Raw genomic sequence first — 20,721 nt, 5'->3', positions numbered from 1 at the left:
TTGTACAACCAAGATGTTCTCTTTGGGGGGCTTCCAGCTACTAGCCCCAGCTGTTCTCTTTGGGGGCTTACTATCTGCTTGTCAGGATGTTCTCTTTGGAGACTCTCCAACTACTTGTCAACTTTCTGATTTCTTTCTCCTGGCCTGACTTCAGACCTTCCCGCCGCTGTATGATAGCATTCCAAGATGGAGTGTATGGTCATTCTGCCTTGCGAGTGAGGCCCGGCCACCAGGTGCTCGTGCTCCCACAGTAGCCTGAGTGTATAATCAGTGGAACGGATATTAATAGTCTTTCAAATTTTAAAATAAGAGTCTTTTATGCTGTACATAACTCCAGCTAAAATGGCTACTTTCTGCACTCACAAAATGCATTGTACTTCTGTCTACATGTTGGAGGGCATTTGAAAAACTCTGATTTTGTTCCACTTCTACAGAATGCAGTGACTGAAAATAAGTACTCTTCATGAAAAGGAAAAAAAACATGCTCATATTTAATTAGTATTCCTTATAAAGGGGAAGCAAAAAAAATCCTGCCATGGACAGCTGGATACAGTTTCCTAGAAGTTTTTAATCTTTTTTTAATAGATGTCTGCTTTACTATACAGGACCAAGAATGTTGTCAGCGCTCAGCTAATAGCAATGTCTACTTTCCCTAGACTTTGAATGTTGTTACCTGGTCTCCCTGTGGACAGTATGTGGCAGCTGGAAGTGTTGATGGGTGTATAGCTGTTTGGAATGTGGAGACTCAGGAGTGCATGGAAAGGTATTTGTTGCTTTCCCATAAAATATGTAAATGTTTGTCTAGTATTTTCACAGTGTGGGGTTTTATCATATCATTTATTTTTAGACTTTGTCCAGGTAAATAGACACATAATTGGCTTTAAGAAAACTCTTAAATATATGTTTGTAGATTTTAAAAAATCTCACTCATGCTCCCTAAGAGCAATATAGAGACAGCCCCCTCCTGGCCTTTATATGGCCCCATAGTGGGTAGGAGGAGGGAGCATGGAGTGTCCCCACTCTTTCACAACCTGTGAAAGAGATGATCAGAATAGCAGACTTTGCACTGAAGGCAGCACAAGTACTGCCTAAGATGCTTTATCTCTTCCCTCCACCAGGAGCAACTTCCCAGAAAAATGGTAGGGAGTAGGCAAAGCCATGGTGTATCATAATCACACATGTACACACAACGTGCATCATACTTTTCTCTCAGAGCAGCCAGGGTATAATGGGAGTCATTATCTAGCTCATTTTGAGTCCAAATACCTCTTGGTGGTTCTCCTGGGGCAGAGACCCCAGTGTGGATTTATAACTACGTAACACTATCAAGTCCTCAGTACATAAGGTGATATATTTTATTACTCACCTTCATCCTTTTGCTAATTCTGAAGAGTAGTATTGTGATGGGCTGTGAAAGGGTTATAGCTTTGAGCTTTCTGAAAGGGTAAGAACACTGGCTCTTGTGATGCATCTTGTGATGCAAACCAGGAGGTGATGGAATAAGGATTCATCGCAGAGCTTGCCATTCTTTCTTCTCTGGGGCAAAGAAGAAAAGACAGAACCCGGTTGTGCTGCTGTCCTGTTAGTAGAATATCTTTGTTCAATAAATATGATCAAGTGAGGAAGAGGGAGGGTTTTTGCACGTGAATAAGTCAGATAAGAAACATGATTATTTTCAAATACGTGTTAGAAGCCCCAGAAGAATATATGCAGAGAATTCCTAGGAGGATGCTTATGTGAGAACTAAGGGAGGGTGGAGGCTTAATCTATTTGATATTAAAGACAAAAGGTTAAGTAGTCAAATTTGATTCATGAGCGCAGCAGTGTGTGTCATGACTGGAAAATTTCAGTGGGATATATTTTTGGGGGAATTACTTTTCTTTTTCCAACTATAGTAGGAATTCATCATTTTGTGAATATAATTCTGAGTTATTAATTGTTTTAAAACAACTCAATTTGAGTTTTTTCATATAAAAAGGAAGACATTTTACATGCTATTTACAAAATGTTTCTGCTAACTTCACTTCAGTTCATAGACTTGAAGGCCAGAAAGGACCATTATGATCATTTAGAACAGTGATACTCAGTAAGCAGCCTGTGACCCCAACAAGACTTCCATACGACCTGCCAGCTCACTTTAAAAATATGTTCCACTGCCTGTCATTCAATGTTTCCTATAAGCTGTGTGCTTTTGCAACTGCTCAGGAAATATTCAAATCCTGCCCCGCTCAATAACAGGGTGTCCACAGGCAGGTTTTGGTACACATGCCTCAGTGCACATAAAAATATATTTTCTGTACATGGATGGTAAAAAATCTGCACAAGGATGGAAAAGGTTAGAGGAAACATTGCTATCATTTGTTTGACTTATTTGGTAGGTAACTTACTAGCAGTGCTTAATTTGTAGCACACGCAGTAAATACTCTCTGGGGAGCTGAAGCAAGGTCAGACACCCAGCTATGAAGACAGTGCTGCCACCAGCAACACCACAAAGGTAGGGGTTGCATGGTATGATAATGCCGCTCTTACATCTGTGCAGCTGCCTGCTGATGGTCGTGCTTCCTTCAGAGCTGGGTGGCTAGAAAGTGGCAGCTGATGGGTGAGAGCCTAGAAATGCCTGCACAAAATAAGTATATTACTAAAGTTCTTGCGATCGAGCTAGGATCCTACCCCATTTTTGTTTAGTAATGGAAGTGGAGTCAAAAATGAGTGAGGGTAAACATCACAAAATCCACATTAAAAATCACCCTGAGATTCATCTGCCAGACCTATGGGGAAAAAACATTTGTAGTAAGTCAGAGCCCTCCCCATCTAGAATCCCATCTGTGACCATTTAAGATATTTGCTAATAGCAATTTTGGATGTGCTGTGTGCCATTGTAGGCAACCTCCTAATACCGTCTCCTCCATAAATTTATGAAGTTCAGTCTTGAAACAAGTTGGATTGTTTTGCTCCCCCTCCTTGGAAGACTGTTCCAGATCTCCACTCCACCGAGTGGAGAGAAATCTTCGTCTGATTTCAAATCTAAACTTGTTGATGGCCAATTCATATTTGTATGTTCTTATGCCAGCATTAAATCTCTTCTCCCTCCCTGTTGTTTATCTGTCCAGTGTATTTGTGGAGCGCAATCATCTCTTTTCTCAGCCTTTGTTTTTTAGGCTCAACAAGCAATTTTAGTCTCCTCTCATAAGGCAGTTTCTCCATTTCTCTGGTTATCAAAGTAACCTTTCTCTGTACCTCTTAATTTTATTCCTACATTTATCTATATGTTTTATAGCACCAGGGAGCACTACAACTTTGCATAATGTACTTATGAAGGGTTCTGCCTTAAGAATCTTAAAAAACATTTTTGTGTGTTTTTAGGATGAAACATGAGAAAAGTTATACAATTTGTGGGCTGGCATGGCACCCCAAAGGTGGGCAAATAGCATATACAGACACTGAAGGAAATTTGGGACTGCTTGAGAGTGTTTGTAATAGAGATGGAAATAAATCGAGTGGCAAGGTAACGAAAATATTATTTAATCCTCACCTGTGTTGGTTATGCAGTCATGTTCATTTAAAACTCGGAGCTCTAGCCGACTCAGCCCTTGTATGTCTTGGTCTGGTTATTAGCTAATCCAGCTTGTGAATGCAAGGTTCAGAAAAATGGTCTCTGAGGATTGTTACTTCGCTTTAGGTCTCCAGTGCAGTGACAAAGGGCTATAATGATCTCTTCGATGAAGATGATGACTTTGTAAACACAGGCCTGACTGGGCCACGGTCGCCTCCAAGGGTCATATCTAATGAGGAAGAAGATGATGACGACGACGACGACGACGACCTCATGCGAGCTTCAGGCCATCCTAGGCACCGAGGGGCAATAATAGAAGATGATGAAAATTCATTGGGTACAGTATGAACTAGATTCTGCAGCTCTTATTGATTTGGTGCTTTAGCTGGGTTTCATTGTGTCTTCCTTACATCCCTGTTCCTATATGTCCCATGTCTTATCCAACTGCACAGCTCTTCAGTGTTTTCTTTAATTGTTTTCTATCTGATATGCCACAGTAATTCTCTGATACTCAAATTTTACCTTTTAGATACTGTACTAATGAAAGTTAATGCCAATCTTGAAAAAGTTGATGATGATGACCAAGATGGCAGCATTGCAGCTCTGCCAGTATCAGCTATCCCAAGACCTTTCTATGACGGACCAATGCCAACACCCCCACAAAAGCCATTCCAGTCTGGTTCCACCCCTTTACACCTTATGCACCGCTTCATGGTAAGTCTAATTTTATGTACGGGTGCTGGTATAACTTCTTAAATCATTACTAACACAACTTCTTGTTTGTCTAAGGCTAAGATCAATTTTTTAGTTTATCTTGGAAAACAGTAAAGTTTAACATAAATGTAGCTAAATAATAACAGTAGCAATACCCAAACCTCTTAATGGTATGCTTTGCACTTAGATGGCACGTTTTGCTTCTAAATCTGAAAGTACCTTTACAAAGATGGCTAAGCATTATAGCCTGAAAATATATAGCCCAGTTTTACACATGGAGGTAACCTGGCTGAGAAGAAGTTAAGTAATTTGCCCCAATCACACACAATGTAGAAGTTACTGTTTTTATTTATTTTGATGTAGCCAAAATATTTAGTTTTAAGGGAAAAGTAGAATATGATTTTTGTACCTGCGTTATTGCATTCTGACAGCCCAAGTCCCACCACGGGCAGTGAGGGAGGGGGGGATTAACAGTTCTAGCTCCAGCCCTGGCCACTGGGACAGTGCCAGCAGCTGACATGGCAGCAGCCAGCTCTGGCCATGGTCACTATTGGGGAGGAGAGCAGCTCTGGCCCCAGCATAGCACTGGCCACTGTGGCTGACAGTTCTGGCAGCAGTTGCTGGGGCTGTGTGAGATGGGAAGAGGAGGAGTGGACGATACTGGACACTAACAGCTCCAGCCCCTCCCTGGTGGCTGAAAACTTGCTCTGCTGACAACCACAGCCCCAATGGCTGATGGATTGGACACAGCTACTGTGGCAAGGGCTGAAACCAAAGAAGTCAATGAGATCTGCTGAAGTCATAGCATCCCTGACTTGCTTTTACTCAGCCAATTTTGCACTTTTAAGGCTAATTTTTGTTTTATGATGATCTTCCTGTAAATGTCTTGTATTATTTCTTCCTGTGTGCAAATGCCTCACACTTCAATGACTGGCCTTCTTCATTTCCCAAGGAGAGAGATGGTTAATCAATAAACATACAGTAATTATAATTTATTTTGTAATCCATTATAGTTTCTAGAGATGAAAGGTGGTTAAATTTGTGTTGCTGAATTTATTCAGGAACTATTAATTTGATTTTTTTAAAACCTTTTTCCTGTTCATAGGTGTGAATAATTGAACAGCTTCTTTGGAATTGCTAATGTTTTCTACATTTTGTTCTATAGGTATGGAACGCTGTTGGTATTATTCGGTGTTATAATGATGAGCAGGACAACGCTATAGATGTGGAATTTCATGATACTTCTGTACATCATGCAACACACTTGCCAAATTCTTTAAATTACACAATGGCTGATCTCTCTAGTGAAGCTATTTTGTTGGCATGTGAGAGCACAGAGGAACTTGCAAGGTATACTATCGTGCATCAGCATGAAACCTGTACTGTGGAATTAAAATCAGCACATTTTATAATGACGTGGAGCTCTTCGCTTTTTGCTTCTTGATTTTGATTTTAAAAAAAAAAACCCAAACAATTTTGGTGGTAGAGTTTCACATACTTCTACTACGTAGATTTAAGGAGTATCCTAATACTTTGTGTAGTGTGGGTAGCTTTTCTTTGTTTCTTTTTAGAAGTTCTTCTGTCTTTCCAAGTATATATTGGAAAGCTTTAATGCAATGATGTCTCCTGAGAAACTATACATACTAGTGACAGAATTTCAGGACCCTCAGGTCCATAATGCATGATAAGACTGTTGGCCAGATTGTGCCTTTACTTCTCTCTGCAGTGCTGGGAGTGACAATAAGATGCTATTGTGACTGAGCTTAGGTGTATAGATGCATTTTAGCTGCAGGGCAAACACTGGCAGAATAAGTTAGGCTGTACATTGCATAGTGCTCCTAAGACCTGCTGATTCTTGCCCATAAGTTAAGGAAGTATGGATAGTATACCTGGACTATAAAATGGATAGAAAGGTGGCTTGACGGTCAGGCCCAACAGGTAGTAGTGAATGGTTCAATATCTGGATGGCGGTCAGTTTCAACTGGCATGCCCCAAGGCTTAGTTCTGGGACCGGTGTTGTTCAACATCGTTATTAGCGACCTGGATGAGGGACTGGATTGAATCCTCAGCAAGTTTGCGGGTGACACTAAGCTAGGGGGAGAGGTAGATATGTTGGAGGATAAATTACCTGGATAAACTGGAGGACTGGGCCAAAAGAAATCTGTTGCGGTTCAACAAGGAAAACTGTGGAGTCCTGCACTTGGGACGGAAGAATCCCAAGCATTGTTGTAGGCTGGGGACCAGTTGACTAAGCAGCAGTACAATGGAAAAGGACCTAGGAATTATGGTGGATGAAAGGCTGGATATGAATAAACAGTGTGCCCTTGTAGCCAAGAAGGCTAACAGCATATTGGGGTGCATTAGGAGGAGCATTTTGAGCAGATCTAGAGAAGCTGTTGTTCCCCTCTATTCAGCAGTGGTGAGACTACATCTGGAGTACCGTGTCCAGTTTTGGGTCCCCCCAGTATAGAAGGAATATGGATGTGCTGGAGCAGGTTCAGCAGAGGGCAATGAAAATGATTAAGGGGCTGGAGCAGATGGCCTTTGAGGAGAGACTGAGGGGTTTGGGCTTATTTAGTTTGCAGAAGAGAAGACTGAGGGGTGATTTAATAGCAGTCTTCAACTTCCTGAAGAGGGGCTCTGAAGAGGATGGAGAGAAACTGTTCTCAGTGGTGACAGACAGCAGAACAAGAAGCATGATCTGAAGTTACAGAGGGAGAGGAGTAGCTTGGATATTAGGAAAAACTACTTCGCCAGGAGGATAGTGAAGCATTGGAATGGGTTGTCTAGAGAGGTGGCTGAATTTCCATCCCTAGAGGTTTTTAAGTCCTTGCTTGACAAAGTCCTGGCTGGGATGACTTGGTTGGGGTGGATTCTGCTCGAAGCAGGGGGCTGGACTCCTGAGGTGCCTTCCAGCCTTATGATTCTATGATTCTATGAAGGGCGCAGTACATGCTATAATGCTCTTTTTTTACACTTCAGGAGTAGTAGCAGTAACATTGTGCCTTATTCTTCAGTGAGTATTCTGGGGATAAAGGGGTCTTCCACGCATTTCCTCGCCTAGCTCATTCATCACAGCTAGTCAAAATGTAGCCCTTAATTTATAGAATATGATCAGCATCTACTAGTTACAGGAGCTCTGAAAAATCTGTACGCTTTTTAAAGCTTTTCAAAAATATGCTGAACACTTGGGGTACTTATTCTGCCTTTTTTGCCTTCTGGTGTCTGAAAGTAACTCTCAAGTAGCTGTATCTTTAAGTTTGCTATGTGAAAAATGTTGCATTGGAGTTCCACTTCTAAATGACAAAAAGGAATGTAATAGGCAGTAATGACCAATGACATAGGGATCAAGTGCCAAATTTATAGCTCTAAACATGTGGCTCTACCCCTGGATCTTATTTACTGCTGACAGATATCTGTGGGAATTGTATATCCTTTTTAATTTTTTTCTATCCTTGCAGCACTTACTAGAACTATTCGTGAAAATAAACTCAAGTATATTGCTTAACAAGTCAGTCAATTTGATCTCTCTCTCTCTCTCTCTCTTAAAGCTTAAATTTAAAAAATCTCAAAGTTTTTAATAAACAAAAAAAACACCCTGACAATTTGTCAGAAAAGTGTGACAATTTTGTAGGGCTTGATTTTTCAGGAGTACTTAGCACCCTCAGTTTCCATTAATTAGAGTTGTTGTTGCTCAGCGCATTGGAAGATCCTACCCATAAGCACCTAATCAGATTCCACATCATGCTTTCAAAGAATCTTGTTCTCCGAAGCTGCAAGTTGATTTGGACTATTAGTCACTGAGCAACAGGATTACAAACTGTAATCTGCAAGTATCATGCCATTTCACTTGTGTGATCATTGCAGATGTAGGTGATCTCCAGTCTCTGAAAATAATAAGTTTACAAAGTACAGATGGTATACAGTGTGTTGAAAGTTGTGCTGTATTTCAAATTTAATTGTTTTCCTTTTATTCTGCTTTTTAGCAAACTTCATTGCATTCATTTTAGCTCTTGGGCTTCAAACAAGGAATGGACAGTAGATATGCCAAAGGATGAAGATATTGAAGCTATTTGCCTGGGTCAGGGCTGGGCTGCATGTGCCACTAGTGCCATGCTAATTCGTGTATTTACAATTGGTGGAGTTCAGAAAGAGATCTTCAGTCTCCCTAGTACAGTGGTGTCAATGGCAGGACATGGAGAGCAGCTTGTGGTTATTTATCACAGAGGTATTCTTCCTCTTAGCTCTTTTATTTTATTTTATTTTATTTTATTTTATTTTAAGTCCTTATCATTTTTCATTAATGATTTCAGATACTATTGTTACTTGTCACCAATTCTTCTTTTCTTCACTCTGTGCTTCCTCCCTTCTCCTCTACCAGTTATTACTTTTATTGCGGCAACTCCACAAATGTCACTGAACAAGAAGCCCTATATATTCAGACTTGAGCGCCTTAAACCAGGCACTTAAATAGCCTGATTTTGAGGTGCTATGGATGCGCAGAACCATTGAGTTCAATAGGAGTTGTACGTGCTCAACATTTGTTAACATCAGCAAAAAGTTTTTGCTTAAATTTTTAGATGCTCAAGTTTGCAAATGCTGGCTTTTTGTATTTATGCATAGCTGTCTCAAAATGGCTTGAACTTTGATGATACTATAGACATTATATTAGACTTTAATATACTATAAACATTTAACTGCTAGGCAGAGTCAAAGGAAGTGCTTTGATAATTGGCTAAGTTTGGGGGAGAGGATTGTAACTGTAAGATAACCATCATCCAGCTTGGATTTCAGATACACAGGAGCAAATTGCTTCTGCTGTTTGTAAAAACAGTTATTACATATGTGTTTTTATCTTATAAGATTAGGTACCTCTCTTACACACACTATATACCCATATCTGAGATCAGAATTGGGCTCTCTGTTATTTGACCTAAGCGTTCAGGCATAGACCTAAATTAGAAATACTGAGATAAATGTTCAATTAAACTTACATTTAAAATGAGCTGAGAGGAATATACCTTTTATTATCAGATGCTGTCAAACTAGGTATACAGTTACACTGTAATGCAATACAGTCATTCAAATCAACCTTTTTTTTCATACTAGGTGTTGGCTTTGATGGGGACCAGTGCCTTGGAGTGCAGCTAATGGAGTTAGGAAAAAAGAAGAGACAGGTTTTGCATGGAGACCCACTTCCTCTTACAAGGAAATCCTACCTGATGTGGGTAGGATTTTCAGCAGAAGGTAAGATGATGCAGTTATATGATTAGCATTCCAGTGAGAAATCTTGGCTGTTTTGTAGATGGAGAATTTTGCAGAGGAGTTCACCTAATTTTTAAACAATAAGATTATTATTATTTATTACTTATTAATTATTTATAATTATTATAGCTACAACTTCTTTTTAAACTTTCTTGACCACTGTGAACATCTTAACCGATTTAAAGTATGGTAATGAGAAACTTTAGTGCATTTACAGTATTAACAAAAATATGTTAAAATCTTACCAAAAAAGCTTGAACCAACCACCTTCCCTCTTTCCCCTCCAAAAGCTGCCTTTCTGCCATCCCGAAAAAGCTTGAAATCCAATCCAAACAGCCACTTAGGGAAAAGCCTGTGGGGGGGAAAGAAGGATAAGCCCATTAGCTTTCAGTGAAGGTCAAAAAAAGTCTTCTCTGTCTGTGGAGTGAGTTCAAGAACTGAGGCATCTGGGAATGTTATGACTTCAACTGCTGTGATATAGCATGAGGAGAAGTGTTGTCTGCAATAGTCAGGAAGAAAATTATTACGTGTTTATAGTTTGCAGCCAATACCTTCACTTGCACCTAGATGCAAATTAGAAACTGGAGTACGCTGTGGGCTATCAGTGTCAATCTTCCTGTGAGAAGTACCATTCACTATTTAGGAAGTGGTCTTCAATGGCAGCTTTGTGTCCAATAATTGCATCTTGAAGTCACAAAGACCAGGTAAATGGGCAATTCTGCATCCAGAAGGAGAGGTTCCAATCTACTCGTCATACATAGATAGAAGAGCTTTTATTGGCTATTAATGCTACTGGAATGCTAATAAATACTGGGGTTCTAGCAGGATAACTGACTTGTACACCTTACTGACTAAATGCAGATGGACACCTTCTAATCAAAGCACAAATATAAACTATCACATCTTGGCTGAATATTTTCTGTGCCCACAAATATTACTACTTTCTTCTGTGGATTGAGACTCCACCATTTAATCTCCAGGCCCCAACTTTGGCTAGATAGCAAGAGACCAGAGAGAATGCACCATCTGAATCAAATACTGAAGATGTTTACAGCTGCTGAGTAGTTGAATTTGGGAGCTGGCTGCCTTGAGTAGAAGGATAAATTGCAGATACAGCTGTGCTGGGGCTGAATAAAGCAACATTCTTTCTTTTGAACTGTTAACTTCTGAAACTTACAGCAGGAAAAAGTGCTTTCCCCCAAATTTGGAGTTTTTCTTAAGCTTATTTTCTGTCAAATTCTTCAGTTCTTTTGGGAATTCCAATTTTTTTTTTTTGTCTCCACATTTATATTTTCAGTTTGTATCATCTGACCAGCAGGTGGTGCAGTTTTCTAAGTAAACAGAAGCTTTTCTCCTACAAAACAAAAAGCAGTCAAGGAGCACTTTAAAGACAGACCCACTTCTTCAGACCAAATGGGTGTGTCCCACGAAAGCTCATCTAATAAATTATTTTACTCGTCTTTAAAGTGCTACTTGACTGCTTTTTGTTTTGGTAGTACATAGACTAGCACAGCTCCCTCTCTGTTACTTTTCTCCTACAGTTTGTGTTTTTGGTTTGGAGGACATTAGTTTAAAAGTTGAGTGACCTAATCATGTACTGCTGCCAAGCAGCATCTCCCATAAATCCTTTAGTCATATTGCAACCTTAATCAGAGTTGAATGGCAGAACTTGCTTGTGTTTGTTATAAATAGGTACCCCATGTTATATGGATTCTGAGGGAATTGTGAAGATGTTGAACAGAGGACTTGGAAACACCTGGATTCCAGTGTGTGACACCAGGGCATATTGCAAAGGAAAATCTGATCATTACTGGGTAGTTGGCATTCATGAAAACCCCCAGCAGCTGAGGTGGGATATTGCAGCAAAGAGAATTACTTGTGTGTTTGTCTTGGTGATGGTATATATGTTATAGTTCCCCTTTATAATATAAACTGGGGAAAAAAAACTTTGATTAACATGATTTTTAAAGGGTAAATAGCTAACACATATGCTCCCATAGTGATCCAATTATATATGTAATTTTTAAAATGGAGATTTAATTACTAAGTTGACCTTGAATAAATTTGCCTGTAAGTATTTGTTTAAGAAATTTCTAATGTGCGTCTGACTAATTTTACGTTTTTAACTTGGCTAACAGACAGCTTGCATTCTATCAGGCATCTCAAATTCATGATCTCTTGGAACTGAAGAGCAAACTTTACTAAAATTACAGTTTTCTAAAAACAGTAAACTCAAGTTTTCTTCTGATTATGGGGTTCCTAAAATAGCATCATAAGCTCCCAATTCCATTTGGTCCAGTCCTTCATTGCCTTTTTTTTTAACACCTTGATCATTTTGTATAACTTTCCTCCTCATATCCCTTCAGTAATGGCCAGATCCTGCAATGGCAACCTTATGGATGGATACTGTCCTGTGTGAATTCAGTCGTAACTGGTTACTTTTGGGAAAATACTTAACCTATGACTGTGAGGATCTGACAGTGATCCATCATTTTATAGAACACTGTGGCTGGGTCTGCAATAGCACACCCCTTTCAAAAGGGGGATGCTAATAAGACATTTCAGGATATGCTAATGAGATGCTGCAGTGAATATGCATCACCTCATTAGTGTAAAGGTGACCGTAGCACTTCGAAAGTGCCGCTTTTGATCGTGCATGGCTCATCTATATGGGGTCCCTTTCGAAAGGACCCTACACACTTCGAAATCCCCTTATTCCTATTTTGTTATAGGAAAAAGGGAATTTCGAAGTGGGCAGGGTCCTTTTGAAAAGGCCCCAGTGTAGATGAGCTGCGCTCGATTGAAAGGGGCACTTTCAAAGTGCCATGGCTGCCATTATACTAATGAGGTGCTGCATATCCTGCAGTGTCTCATTAGCATCCCCTTTTCAACATGGTTTTAAGTAATTGATATTTTTCTATCCATTTTTTAATGAACCCAAGCATCCTGTTTAATTGCTGATCCACACTAGGTAGGCCTCTTTATTCAGCTATTTTTGACAACTCCTGCATCCTTTTCTGGAGAAGATTCTGCCAGTTCAGAACCCATCAGCTCATGTGGGAAATTGAGATTATTTTTTTGTCAATGGTACGCTACCCTACAGACTGGTGGCTGATAAACTTAGAACAAATGTAATTCAGAGAGGAGCGTGTTACAGTCCTCCATAGGTTTTTTTTTTTTTTTTTTAAAGTGAAAGTATTTTATGTCATTGATAATCTTCAATGCACTGTCCCCTTCCTCTTCCAGATCTTTAAATAACCCTGGTTTGCAGGAAATTCATTAAAATGTGTATCAAACCGTTGGGATGACTGAGTCACAGTCACCATGAGCCTTTTCCTCCTACTTCTCTAAGAAAAAGTGTGTTCCTCTATGAATTACAAGGAAGATTTTATTCAAAGCCACTAGAACTGCTAAAGATAAGAAAACAGGACCAGACCAGTAATGCTTCCTCTTTTATTATGCTTGAAATTCCACTTTAAACTCTTCAGCGGAAATTTTGTTAATTTAGCGTTGCAGCTCCACAGACAGCTGAACCTTGCAAGAGTGTACTGGTGTACATGCCATAATAATACTGCAATAATGCTTGAATCACTTAATTCAGGACTGTATCTGTATACCCAGTATGTCAAAAGGCAGAATGTTTGTTACAAGTCTGTCTTTGAGAGAGTGTGTATATCCTCTTTCATCACACACTTCACTTCTCAGCCAAAAATAAAACAAACATAAGAAGGCCAGCTCAAACTTTGCAATTAACTTCAATTTTTCAGTAGTCCATGATTTGGATAAATTTGGATTTACAGTTTCTAGAACATGTTAATTACATGTTAGAAATTCGCTGTGATGTTTTATAGCCATATTGAAAGTATCTAAAGTGAGTAAGAAAATGGGATGGGAACTTCAGTGTAGCTGACATTGTGGAGAAAATGTTCTGGTGTTTTCCTAAGCTTTTATTTATTTCACCAGTTGTGCAGATGTATTTAATCCCATTACTAGGATATTGATACAGCTCTAAGGAATATGCTGCTTTTGTAAATAGTAAGTACTGTTAAAATATTCTGTTTCTTCCGTATTCTTTACAGACCTGGCTTGCAATTAGGAGTACTGGCTTTTCTATAGATTTTGAGTGGTTTGTGTCTGTTTTGTTTCCCTTGGACAGATGCATTCCTTGTAAAGGAGCTCGGTTCCCTCCTACACTTCCACGTCCTGCTGTAGCAATTTTATCTTTTAAACTTCCTTACTGTCAAATTACAACAGAAAAAGGACAAATGGAGGTATGCATACTTATCCTCATCCCAATTTGTTCGTAATCTTGTGTGTCCTCAGGAACAGGGCTCCACACCTTTAAAACTGCCACTGCAATGGGCACCAAAGAATCAAACTATTAAATACATAACAGCACGGTACTATTTTTTTCTCCTAGGTCAAATCTGAGACACATTGATAGAGTAATATAGGAAATCTGCTACTTCTGTAGACCATTTTCTTCATCTGTACATGATTAGGGTCTTTAATCATCATGGCTGACAGTCTGGCATCTTTCACTAAATTTGCTGTCAAGTATTTATCCAAGAAACAATTTGGGAACCATACTACAAAGAGACTGTAAAACCTGTTGAAGAGATCTAAGAGTTTGTTCAGTGTTGATGGTTCGTACAGGTTTTTGTTGGTGCAATAACTGTATGTATCAAGGAGAGTAAATAAAGAAACGACACTGATAGAATCAATGTAAGATTACTCATTAGAAATGCTGTTTTATACCAACAAAATATAATCTGTTTTCTTTTCGAAAGTAATTCGTATTTTTGGCTACCTTAATGTTTGGGTTCCAACTTGGATTGCATTATAGGTGCCTGATTTTGAAGCAGTGCTGATCACCCAGCTTTTGAAAATCAGACTTCCTTAACATATCTCATTAAACGCCCAAAATTATTAGTCATTCTGAAAATTTTGATCTCCAGGTTTTAATTTGTGTCTCAAATTAGACTAGTTAAAAAAGATCTAAATACAGAATAGACTTCAGTATATCTGCAAAAGATCTGTGTTTTGCTCCAAATTCTGGTTCAATTTAAAACTCATTTACTCCTATTGTTTCCAGTTGGGATACAAATTGGCACTGAGTTTTAACCTCCGTCTCAAAGGCAATGTCATATGTTTTAAAATTCATGCACGCTGATCTCTGCATACAGAAGAAACTCCAGCAAAAATGACTTACTGTTTTGTGAACATTTCAGTGGTTTTCCTCCATTTTTCAAAAGTACCAACTGAATGTGTGAGTCGTTGTCCTTGCCAAACATTTGAAGAAGGACCTCATGAAGTGTTAATTTGGTTGGAGGGCACTTGTACAGTAGGATCTTGACATTTGTAGGGTTTGGTGTTGGCAACCCTTGTGAATACTGAATTTTGCAAGCAGCATTTTACCCCATGGGGGAGACAGGAATCTTGACATGGGGTTTACCTGGCTCTGCCACCGCAGCAGCTGCTGGAGCTGAGCTGCTTCTTCCCTCCCAGCTGCTGAGGTGAAGCCAGGCAATCCCCTGTCAAGGGGGAGGGACGGAGCAGCTCAGCTCCAGCAGTCGCTTCCATGATGGGGCCAGGTGATCCCCCTGCTTGCAGATAGTTGCATTTGCATAAGTTAAAGTCGCAAATGTCACAACCTTAAGGTATTATAGGTAGTGTCTACATTACAGAACTGAATGGTTCCTGGTAGATCCAGTAGTCCAACATGGACTAATTTAAACACAAATGGTTCGATTTACACATGGTAGCCCTGTTTATGTGTGTTGCAAACCACTGTAGTTTTGGCCAATGTCCAGCTAATGCTGTTTTATATACCATTTCACCTATAATGCTTTCTGGTAATCTAGTCTACTGTTTCTTTTATAGCTCCCAAAAGCAGTGGATTCCAGTGAATTTTGAAAGGCTGCCAATGCACTGTAGAACAGTAGTAGTTGAACTGTTTGAACAGTTTTATTCTGAGTTATTTTACATTGTCCACTCTCGCACTAATGGGGTACAGGCTCAGATAGTTCAGATTACCAGCTGTTATCAAGTATGATAAAAATGGTACACTCATCCCTCATTTAATAAGTACTTTATTTATGAGTACTTGCTAAAATGAGGAACATATATTCCTGCCTTTATTCGCTATATGAGCGAACTTCCCCTGCTTATATGAGCAGGGTCCCTGGATCATGGGTGGGGAGACCCGCAGACGTGCGGCTGGCCCAGCTCCAGCCGTGGGGTCCCTGGCTGATGGTGGGGAGACCCTCAGCTGGAGCCTTCTTCCTCCATTCCCTCAGACATGCAGCTGTCTGACAGCCCTTCAGCTGGGGAAAGAGAGGGAAAAGGCTCTTAGCCTGGTTCCCTCCCTTGCAGTGGTGGGAACGTGAAACTGACCAGCCATGAGCTGATCATTTTCCTGCCCTGCAAGCCATGGGGAGACTGGAACCAGCCTGCCCCTGATTCTAAGCTCCTGCCACTCTGGGAGCCAGGAACCTGACCAGCACTGGTGGTTCCTGGCTCCCCTCCCCTTGCAGGAAAATTCAAGTTATACAGGGGTTGTAGGAGCAACGCCTGGGAAACTTGAGGGTTTACTGTATTAGACCCCCCACTCACCCTGCAGACCTCAACCTCCTCGGCCAGGTTTTGACTGCCCTCTACGGTCCCAAATTGCCTCCAGCCTTAAACCTGCCCAGCAGCCCCAAACTTCTCCAGCCTTATACCCCCACCCCCAGCAGCCCCAAACTGCCCCCAGGCTTACACCCCCTGCAACCACAAACATCCCCCAGTCTTAGACCCCCCTGCATCCCTCAACAGCCCCAGCCTTAGACACTCCTCCTCCTCCTCCCACAGCCTCTTCAGTGGGGCTGCTAGGCTGGGTGGCTCTCCCAGCCCTCCTGCTCCCAGCAATTAACTCAAGTGTTAAAGTTTCAGCACCTAGGCATAAGGTAATTGCTATCTTTAGAGGTAGAGATAGCTGCCATCTCCAGCATAAGAACGGCCATACTGGGTTAGACCAAAGGTCCTAGCCCAGTATCCTGTCTGCCGACAGTAGCCAATGCCAGGTGCCCCAGAGGAGGTGAACCGAAGACAATGATCAAGGGATTTGTCTCCTGCCATCCATCTCCCACCTTCGACAAAAGGCTAGTCACCATACCTTACCCCTTGCTAATAGCCATCAATGGACCTAACCTCCAAATATTTATCGAGCTCTTTTTTAAACTCTGTTAGAGTCCTGGCCTTCTCAGCATCCTCTGGTAAGGAGTTCCACAGGTTGACTGTGTGCTGTGTGAAGAAAAACTTTCTTTTATTAGTTTTGAACCTGCTACCCATTAATTTCATTTGGTGTCCTCTAGTTCTTATATTATGGGAACAAGTAAATAACTTTTCTGTATTCACTTTCTCCACACCATTCATGATTTTATATACCTCTCTATCATATCACCCCTCAGTCTCCTCTTTTCTAGACTGAAAAGTCCCTGTCTCTCTAGCCTCTCCTCATATGGGACCCGTTCCAAACCCTTAATCATTTTAGTTGCCCTTTTCTGAACATTTTCTAGTGCCAATACATCTTTTTTGAGGTGTGGAGACCACATCTGCACACAGTACTCAAGATGTGGGCATACCATAGTTTTATATAGGGGAAGTAAGATATTCTTGGTCTTATTTTCTATCCCTTTTTTAATTATTCCTCACATCCTATTTGCTGTACTGACTGCCGCTGCACACTGCGTGGATGTTTTCAGAGAACTATCCACTATAATTCCAAGATCTCTTTCCTGATCTGTTGTAGCTAAATTTGCCCCCATCATATTGTATGTATAATTGGGGTTATTTTTCCCAATGTGCATTACCTTACACTTACCCTCATTAAATTTCATTTGCCATTTTGCTGCCCAATCACTCAGTTTGCTAATATCTTTTTGAAGTGCTTCACAGTCTGTTTTGGTTTTGACTATCCTGAACAGTTTGGTGTCATCTGCAGACTTTGCCACCTCACTCCTTACCCCTTTCTCTAGGTCATCGACAAATAAATTGAACAAGATTGGTCCCAGGACTGACCCTTGGGGAACGCCACTAGTTACCCCCTTCCATTGTGAAAATTTACCGCTTAGTCCTACCCTTTGTTTCCTGTCTTTTAACCAGTTCCCAATCCATCAAAGGATCTTTCCTCCCTATCCTATGACCACCTAATTTACATAAGAGCCTTTGGTGAGGGACCATGTCAAAGGCTTTCTGGAAATCTAAGTATACTATGTCTACCGGATCCCCCCTGTCCGCATGCTTGTTAACCCCTTCAAAGAACTCTAAGGCCATGTCTACACTAGCCAAAAACTTCGAAATGGCCATTTCGAAGTTTACTAATGAAGCACTGAAATACATATTCAGCGCCACATTAGCATGTGGATGCACGTGGCGCTTCGAAATTGATGTGGCTCGCCGCCATGCGGCTCATCCAGATGGAACTCCTTTTCAAAAGGACCCCGGCTACTTCGAAGTCCCCTTATTCCTTTGAGCAGATAGGAATAAGGGGACTTTGAAGTAGCCAGGGCCCTTCAGAAAAGGATCCCCGTCTGGATGAGCCACGTCAATTTCAAAGTGCCGGGGCCGCCCGCATGCTAATGTGGCACTGAATATGTGTTTCAGCTCTTCATTAGTAAACTTCGAAATGGCCATTTGGAAGTTTTTGGCTAGTGTAGACACGGCCTAATAGATCACTAAGACACGACTTCCCTTCACAGAAACCACGTTGACTTTTGCTCAACAAATCATGTTCTTCTACATGTCTGACAGTTTTATTCTTTACTATTGTTTCTACTAATTTGCCCAGTACTGATGTTAGACTTACTGGTCTGTAATTGCTAGGGTCTCCTTTAGAGCCCTTTTTAAATATTAGCTGTCTTCCAATCATTGGGTACCAAAGCTGATTTAAAGGATAGGTTACAAACCACCGTTAATAGTTCCGCAATTTCACATTTGAGTTCTTTCAGAACCCTTGGGTGAATACCGTCTGGTCCCGGAGACTTGTGACTGTTTAGCTTATCAGTTAGTTCCAAAATCACCTCTAACGACACTTCAATCTGGGACAGTTCCTCAGATTTGTCAACTATAAAGGACGGCTCAGATTTGGGAATCTCTCTAACGTCCTCAGCTGTGAAGACTGAAGCAAAGAAATCATTTAGTTTTTCCGCAATGGCATTGTCTTCCTTGATTGCTCCTTTTATGTCTCTATCATCCAGGAGCCGCACTGCTTTTTGAGCAGGCTTCCTGCTTCTAATGTACTTAAAAAAAAAATTTACTATTGTTTTTTGAATTTATGGCTAATGGTTCCTCAAAATCTTTTTTGGATTTTCTTATTACATTTTTACATTTAACTTGGCAGTGTTTATGTTCCTTTCTATTTTTGTCACTTTGACTTCCACTTTTTAAAAGATGCCTTTTTGTGTCTCACTGCCTCTTTTACGTGGTTGTTAAGCCATGGTGGCTCTTTTTAGGTCTCTTACTGTGTTTTTTAATTTGGCGTATACATTTAAGTTGGGCCTCTAATATGGTGTCTTTGAAAAGTTTCCATGCAGCTTGCAGGGATTTTACTCTAGTTACTCTTCCTTTTAATTTCTGTTTAACTAACCTCCTCATTTTTGTGTAATTCCCCTTTTTTAAATTAAATACCAGAGTGTTGGATTGTTGCAGTGTTCTTCCCAACACAGGGATATTAAATGTTGTTATGTTATGGTCGCTATCACAGCAGTTGACTATCACTATGGTCACAGCAGTTATCGCTATTGATAGATATCTGCCTGAGGCAGCAGTATTAAGAAACTGCAAATGGCTTCTTTAACAGCCACATGCAGCTCGGAACTGCCCAGCTGGTGACCTTTAATAAATCTAATGGGATCCATATTTGGGTCCCGACACATATGTTGGGAACCCCTGCTCTACATACATAAACTACATCCTATTTCTGGTGCCACACTATTCAAATACATCAGAAAAGTACCCAAACTCAACTGGTTTATGTCAAGTTACAAGCACTTGGAACAAATTGGAGACTTTTACATGTATTTTAATGGGAATTTAGTGTAGCTCTTATTAATTTTCACCTACAAGCAGAAAATTTGGGAACAGTTGCACTCATATAGCGAGGGATGAGGATATTTGCCGTGTGGGTAAGCTGTTGTGAGTGCCAGTATTGTCTGGGAATCTCCAGAAACTTAATCTTTAATTAGAAATTATGTTGTGATGAAACCTCCAGAAATATGTACAACCAAAATCAGCAACACTATTTGGACCATTTTGTGTGTGGACGTGATGTTTTACAAGCACACCACAAAGTTCTTTTTGTGGTATATTTCTCTTTTCAGATAAAGGCTAAAGTAAAGGTCCTTAGATAAAAGATACCCTTCTATGTGTCACTTACTCAAATATGATGCGAAAAGGAACACTAGAAAATAATTTGGTACAAGTTGATGGAAAGTACTAAGCATCTTTTTGTGTGTCCTTTAGTACGTTTTTCTCCTCTTTTGTTTAGGAACAATTTTGGCGTTCAGTTGTGTTTCACAACCACTTGGATTACTTATCAAAAAATGGATATGAATATGATGAAAATGCTAAAAATGAGGCAGCGAAAGAGCAACAGGAGCTTTTAATGAAATTGTTTGCTGTAAGTAAATTTTAACCTACAAAAGACAGTAAAGCTTATCGTTGAGCATTCAATAGATGGCATTTCAGTTTACTTACGGATAGCTACTTTGTCATTTTCTTTCATGTGTCCAATTATCTACCTAAGATGCTGTATGCATTTTAGCCTAACTGTTGTTTCTCAATTGTGGAATAGATTTTTGTACAGAGAGAGCTGCTTGTTTTTGCTAAACTGTTATTGGGTGTAGTTGGCAGAGTCCACAGAAGAACTCTAGAACAAGAATACTGTAGGGGCTGCAGGGTTGGAATTGAGTTGTGATGACAGTGCTGTGCAAAATATTTCTGTAGTTCCTGCCCATATTTTTTATGCAACTAGTCCCACTGAAATTAGTAACGCTAACGAGGAGAGTCAGATGAGCAGGATGAGGTCTATCCTGCATTGCTCTAGGCAGTGTTAAACTTTCATTGTCATGATTATTAATTTCCAGCATTATTTTAATAAATAAAAGCCATAATTGATGAGCTTGCATACCCATGCATGCTCCCTATTG

At 40.2% G+C, this 20,721-nt stretch overlaps 1 protein-coding gene across 1 annotated transcript in view; it reads left to right on the top strand.

Moving 5' to 3' along the window:
• WDHD1 (WD repeat and HMG-box DNA binding protein 1) overlaps nt 1–20,721 on the top strand; it is a 64,806-nt gene that overhangs the window by 26,641 nt on the left and 17,444 nt on the right. Inside the window, exons 9-18 of the mRNA XM_074998641.1 lie at nt 657–763; nt 3,364–3,505; nt 3,680–3,890; nt 4,083–4,267; nt 5,433–5,617; nt 8,254–8,495; nt 9,377–9,514; nt 11,225–11,381; nt 13,689–13,803; nt 20,061–20,192. Coding sequence (XP_074854742.1) covers nt 657–763; nt 3,364–3,505; nt 3,680–3,890; nt 4,083–4,267; nt 5,433–5,617; nt 8,254–8,495; nt 9,377–9,514; nt 11,225–11,381; nt 13,689–13,803; nt 20,061–20,192 — 1,614 coding nt within the window. The remainder of the gene's footprint in view (nt 1–656; nt 764–3,363; nt 3,506–3,679; nt 3,891–4,082; nt 4,268–5,432; nt 5,618–8,253; nt 8,496–9,376; nt 9,515–11,224; nt 11,382–13,688; nt 13,804–20,060; nt 20,193–20,721) is intronic.

This window comes from Carettochelys insculpta, chromosome 6, assembly GCF_033958435.1.
Source record: "Carettochelys insculpta isolate YL-2023 chromosome 6, ASM3395843v1, whole genome shotgun sequence".
Taxonomy (NCBI): domain Eukaryota; kingdom Metazoa; phylum Chordata; order Testudines; family Carettochelyidae; genus Carettochelys; species Carettochelys insculpta.
The sequence above is the reverse complement of the archived record's forward strand: the minus strand, read 5'-3'. Positions and strand labels throughout refer to the sequence as shown.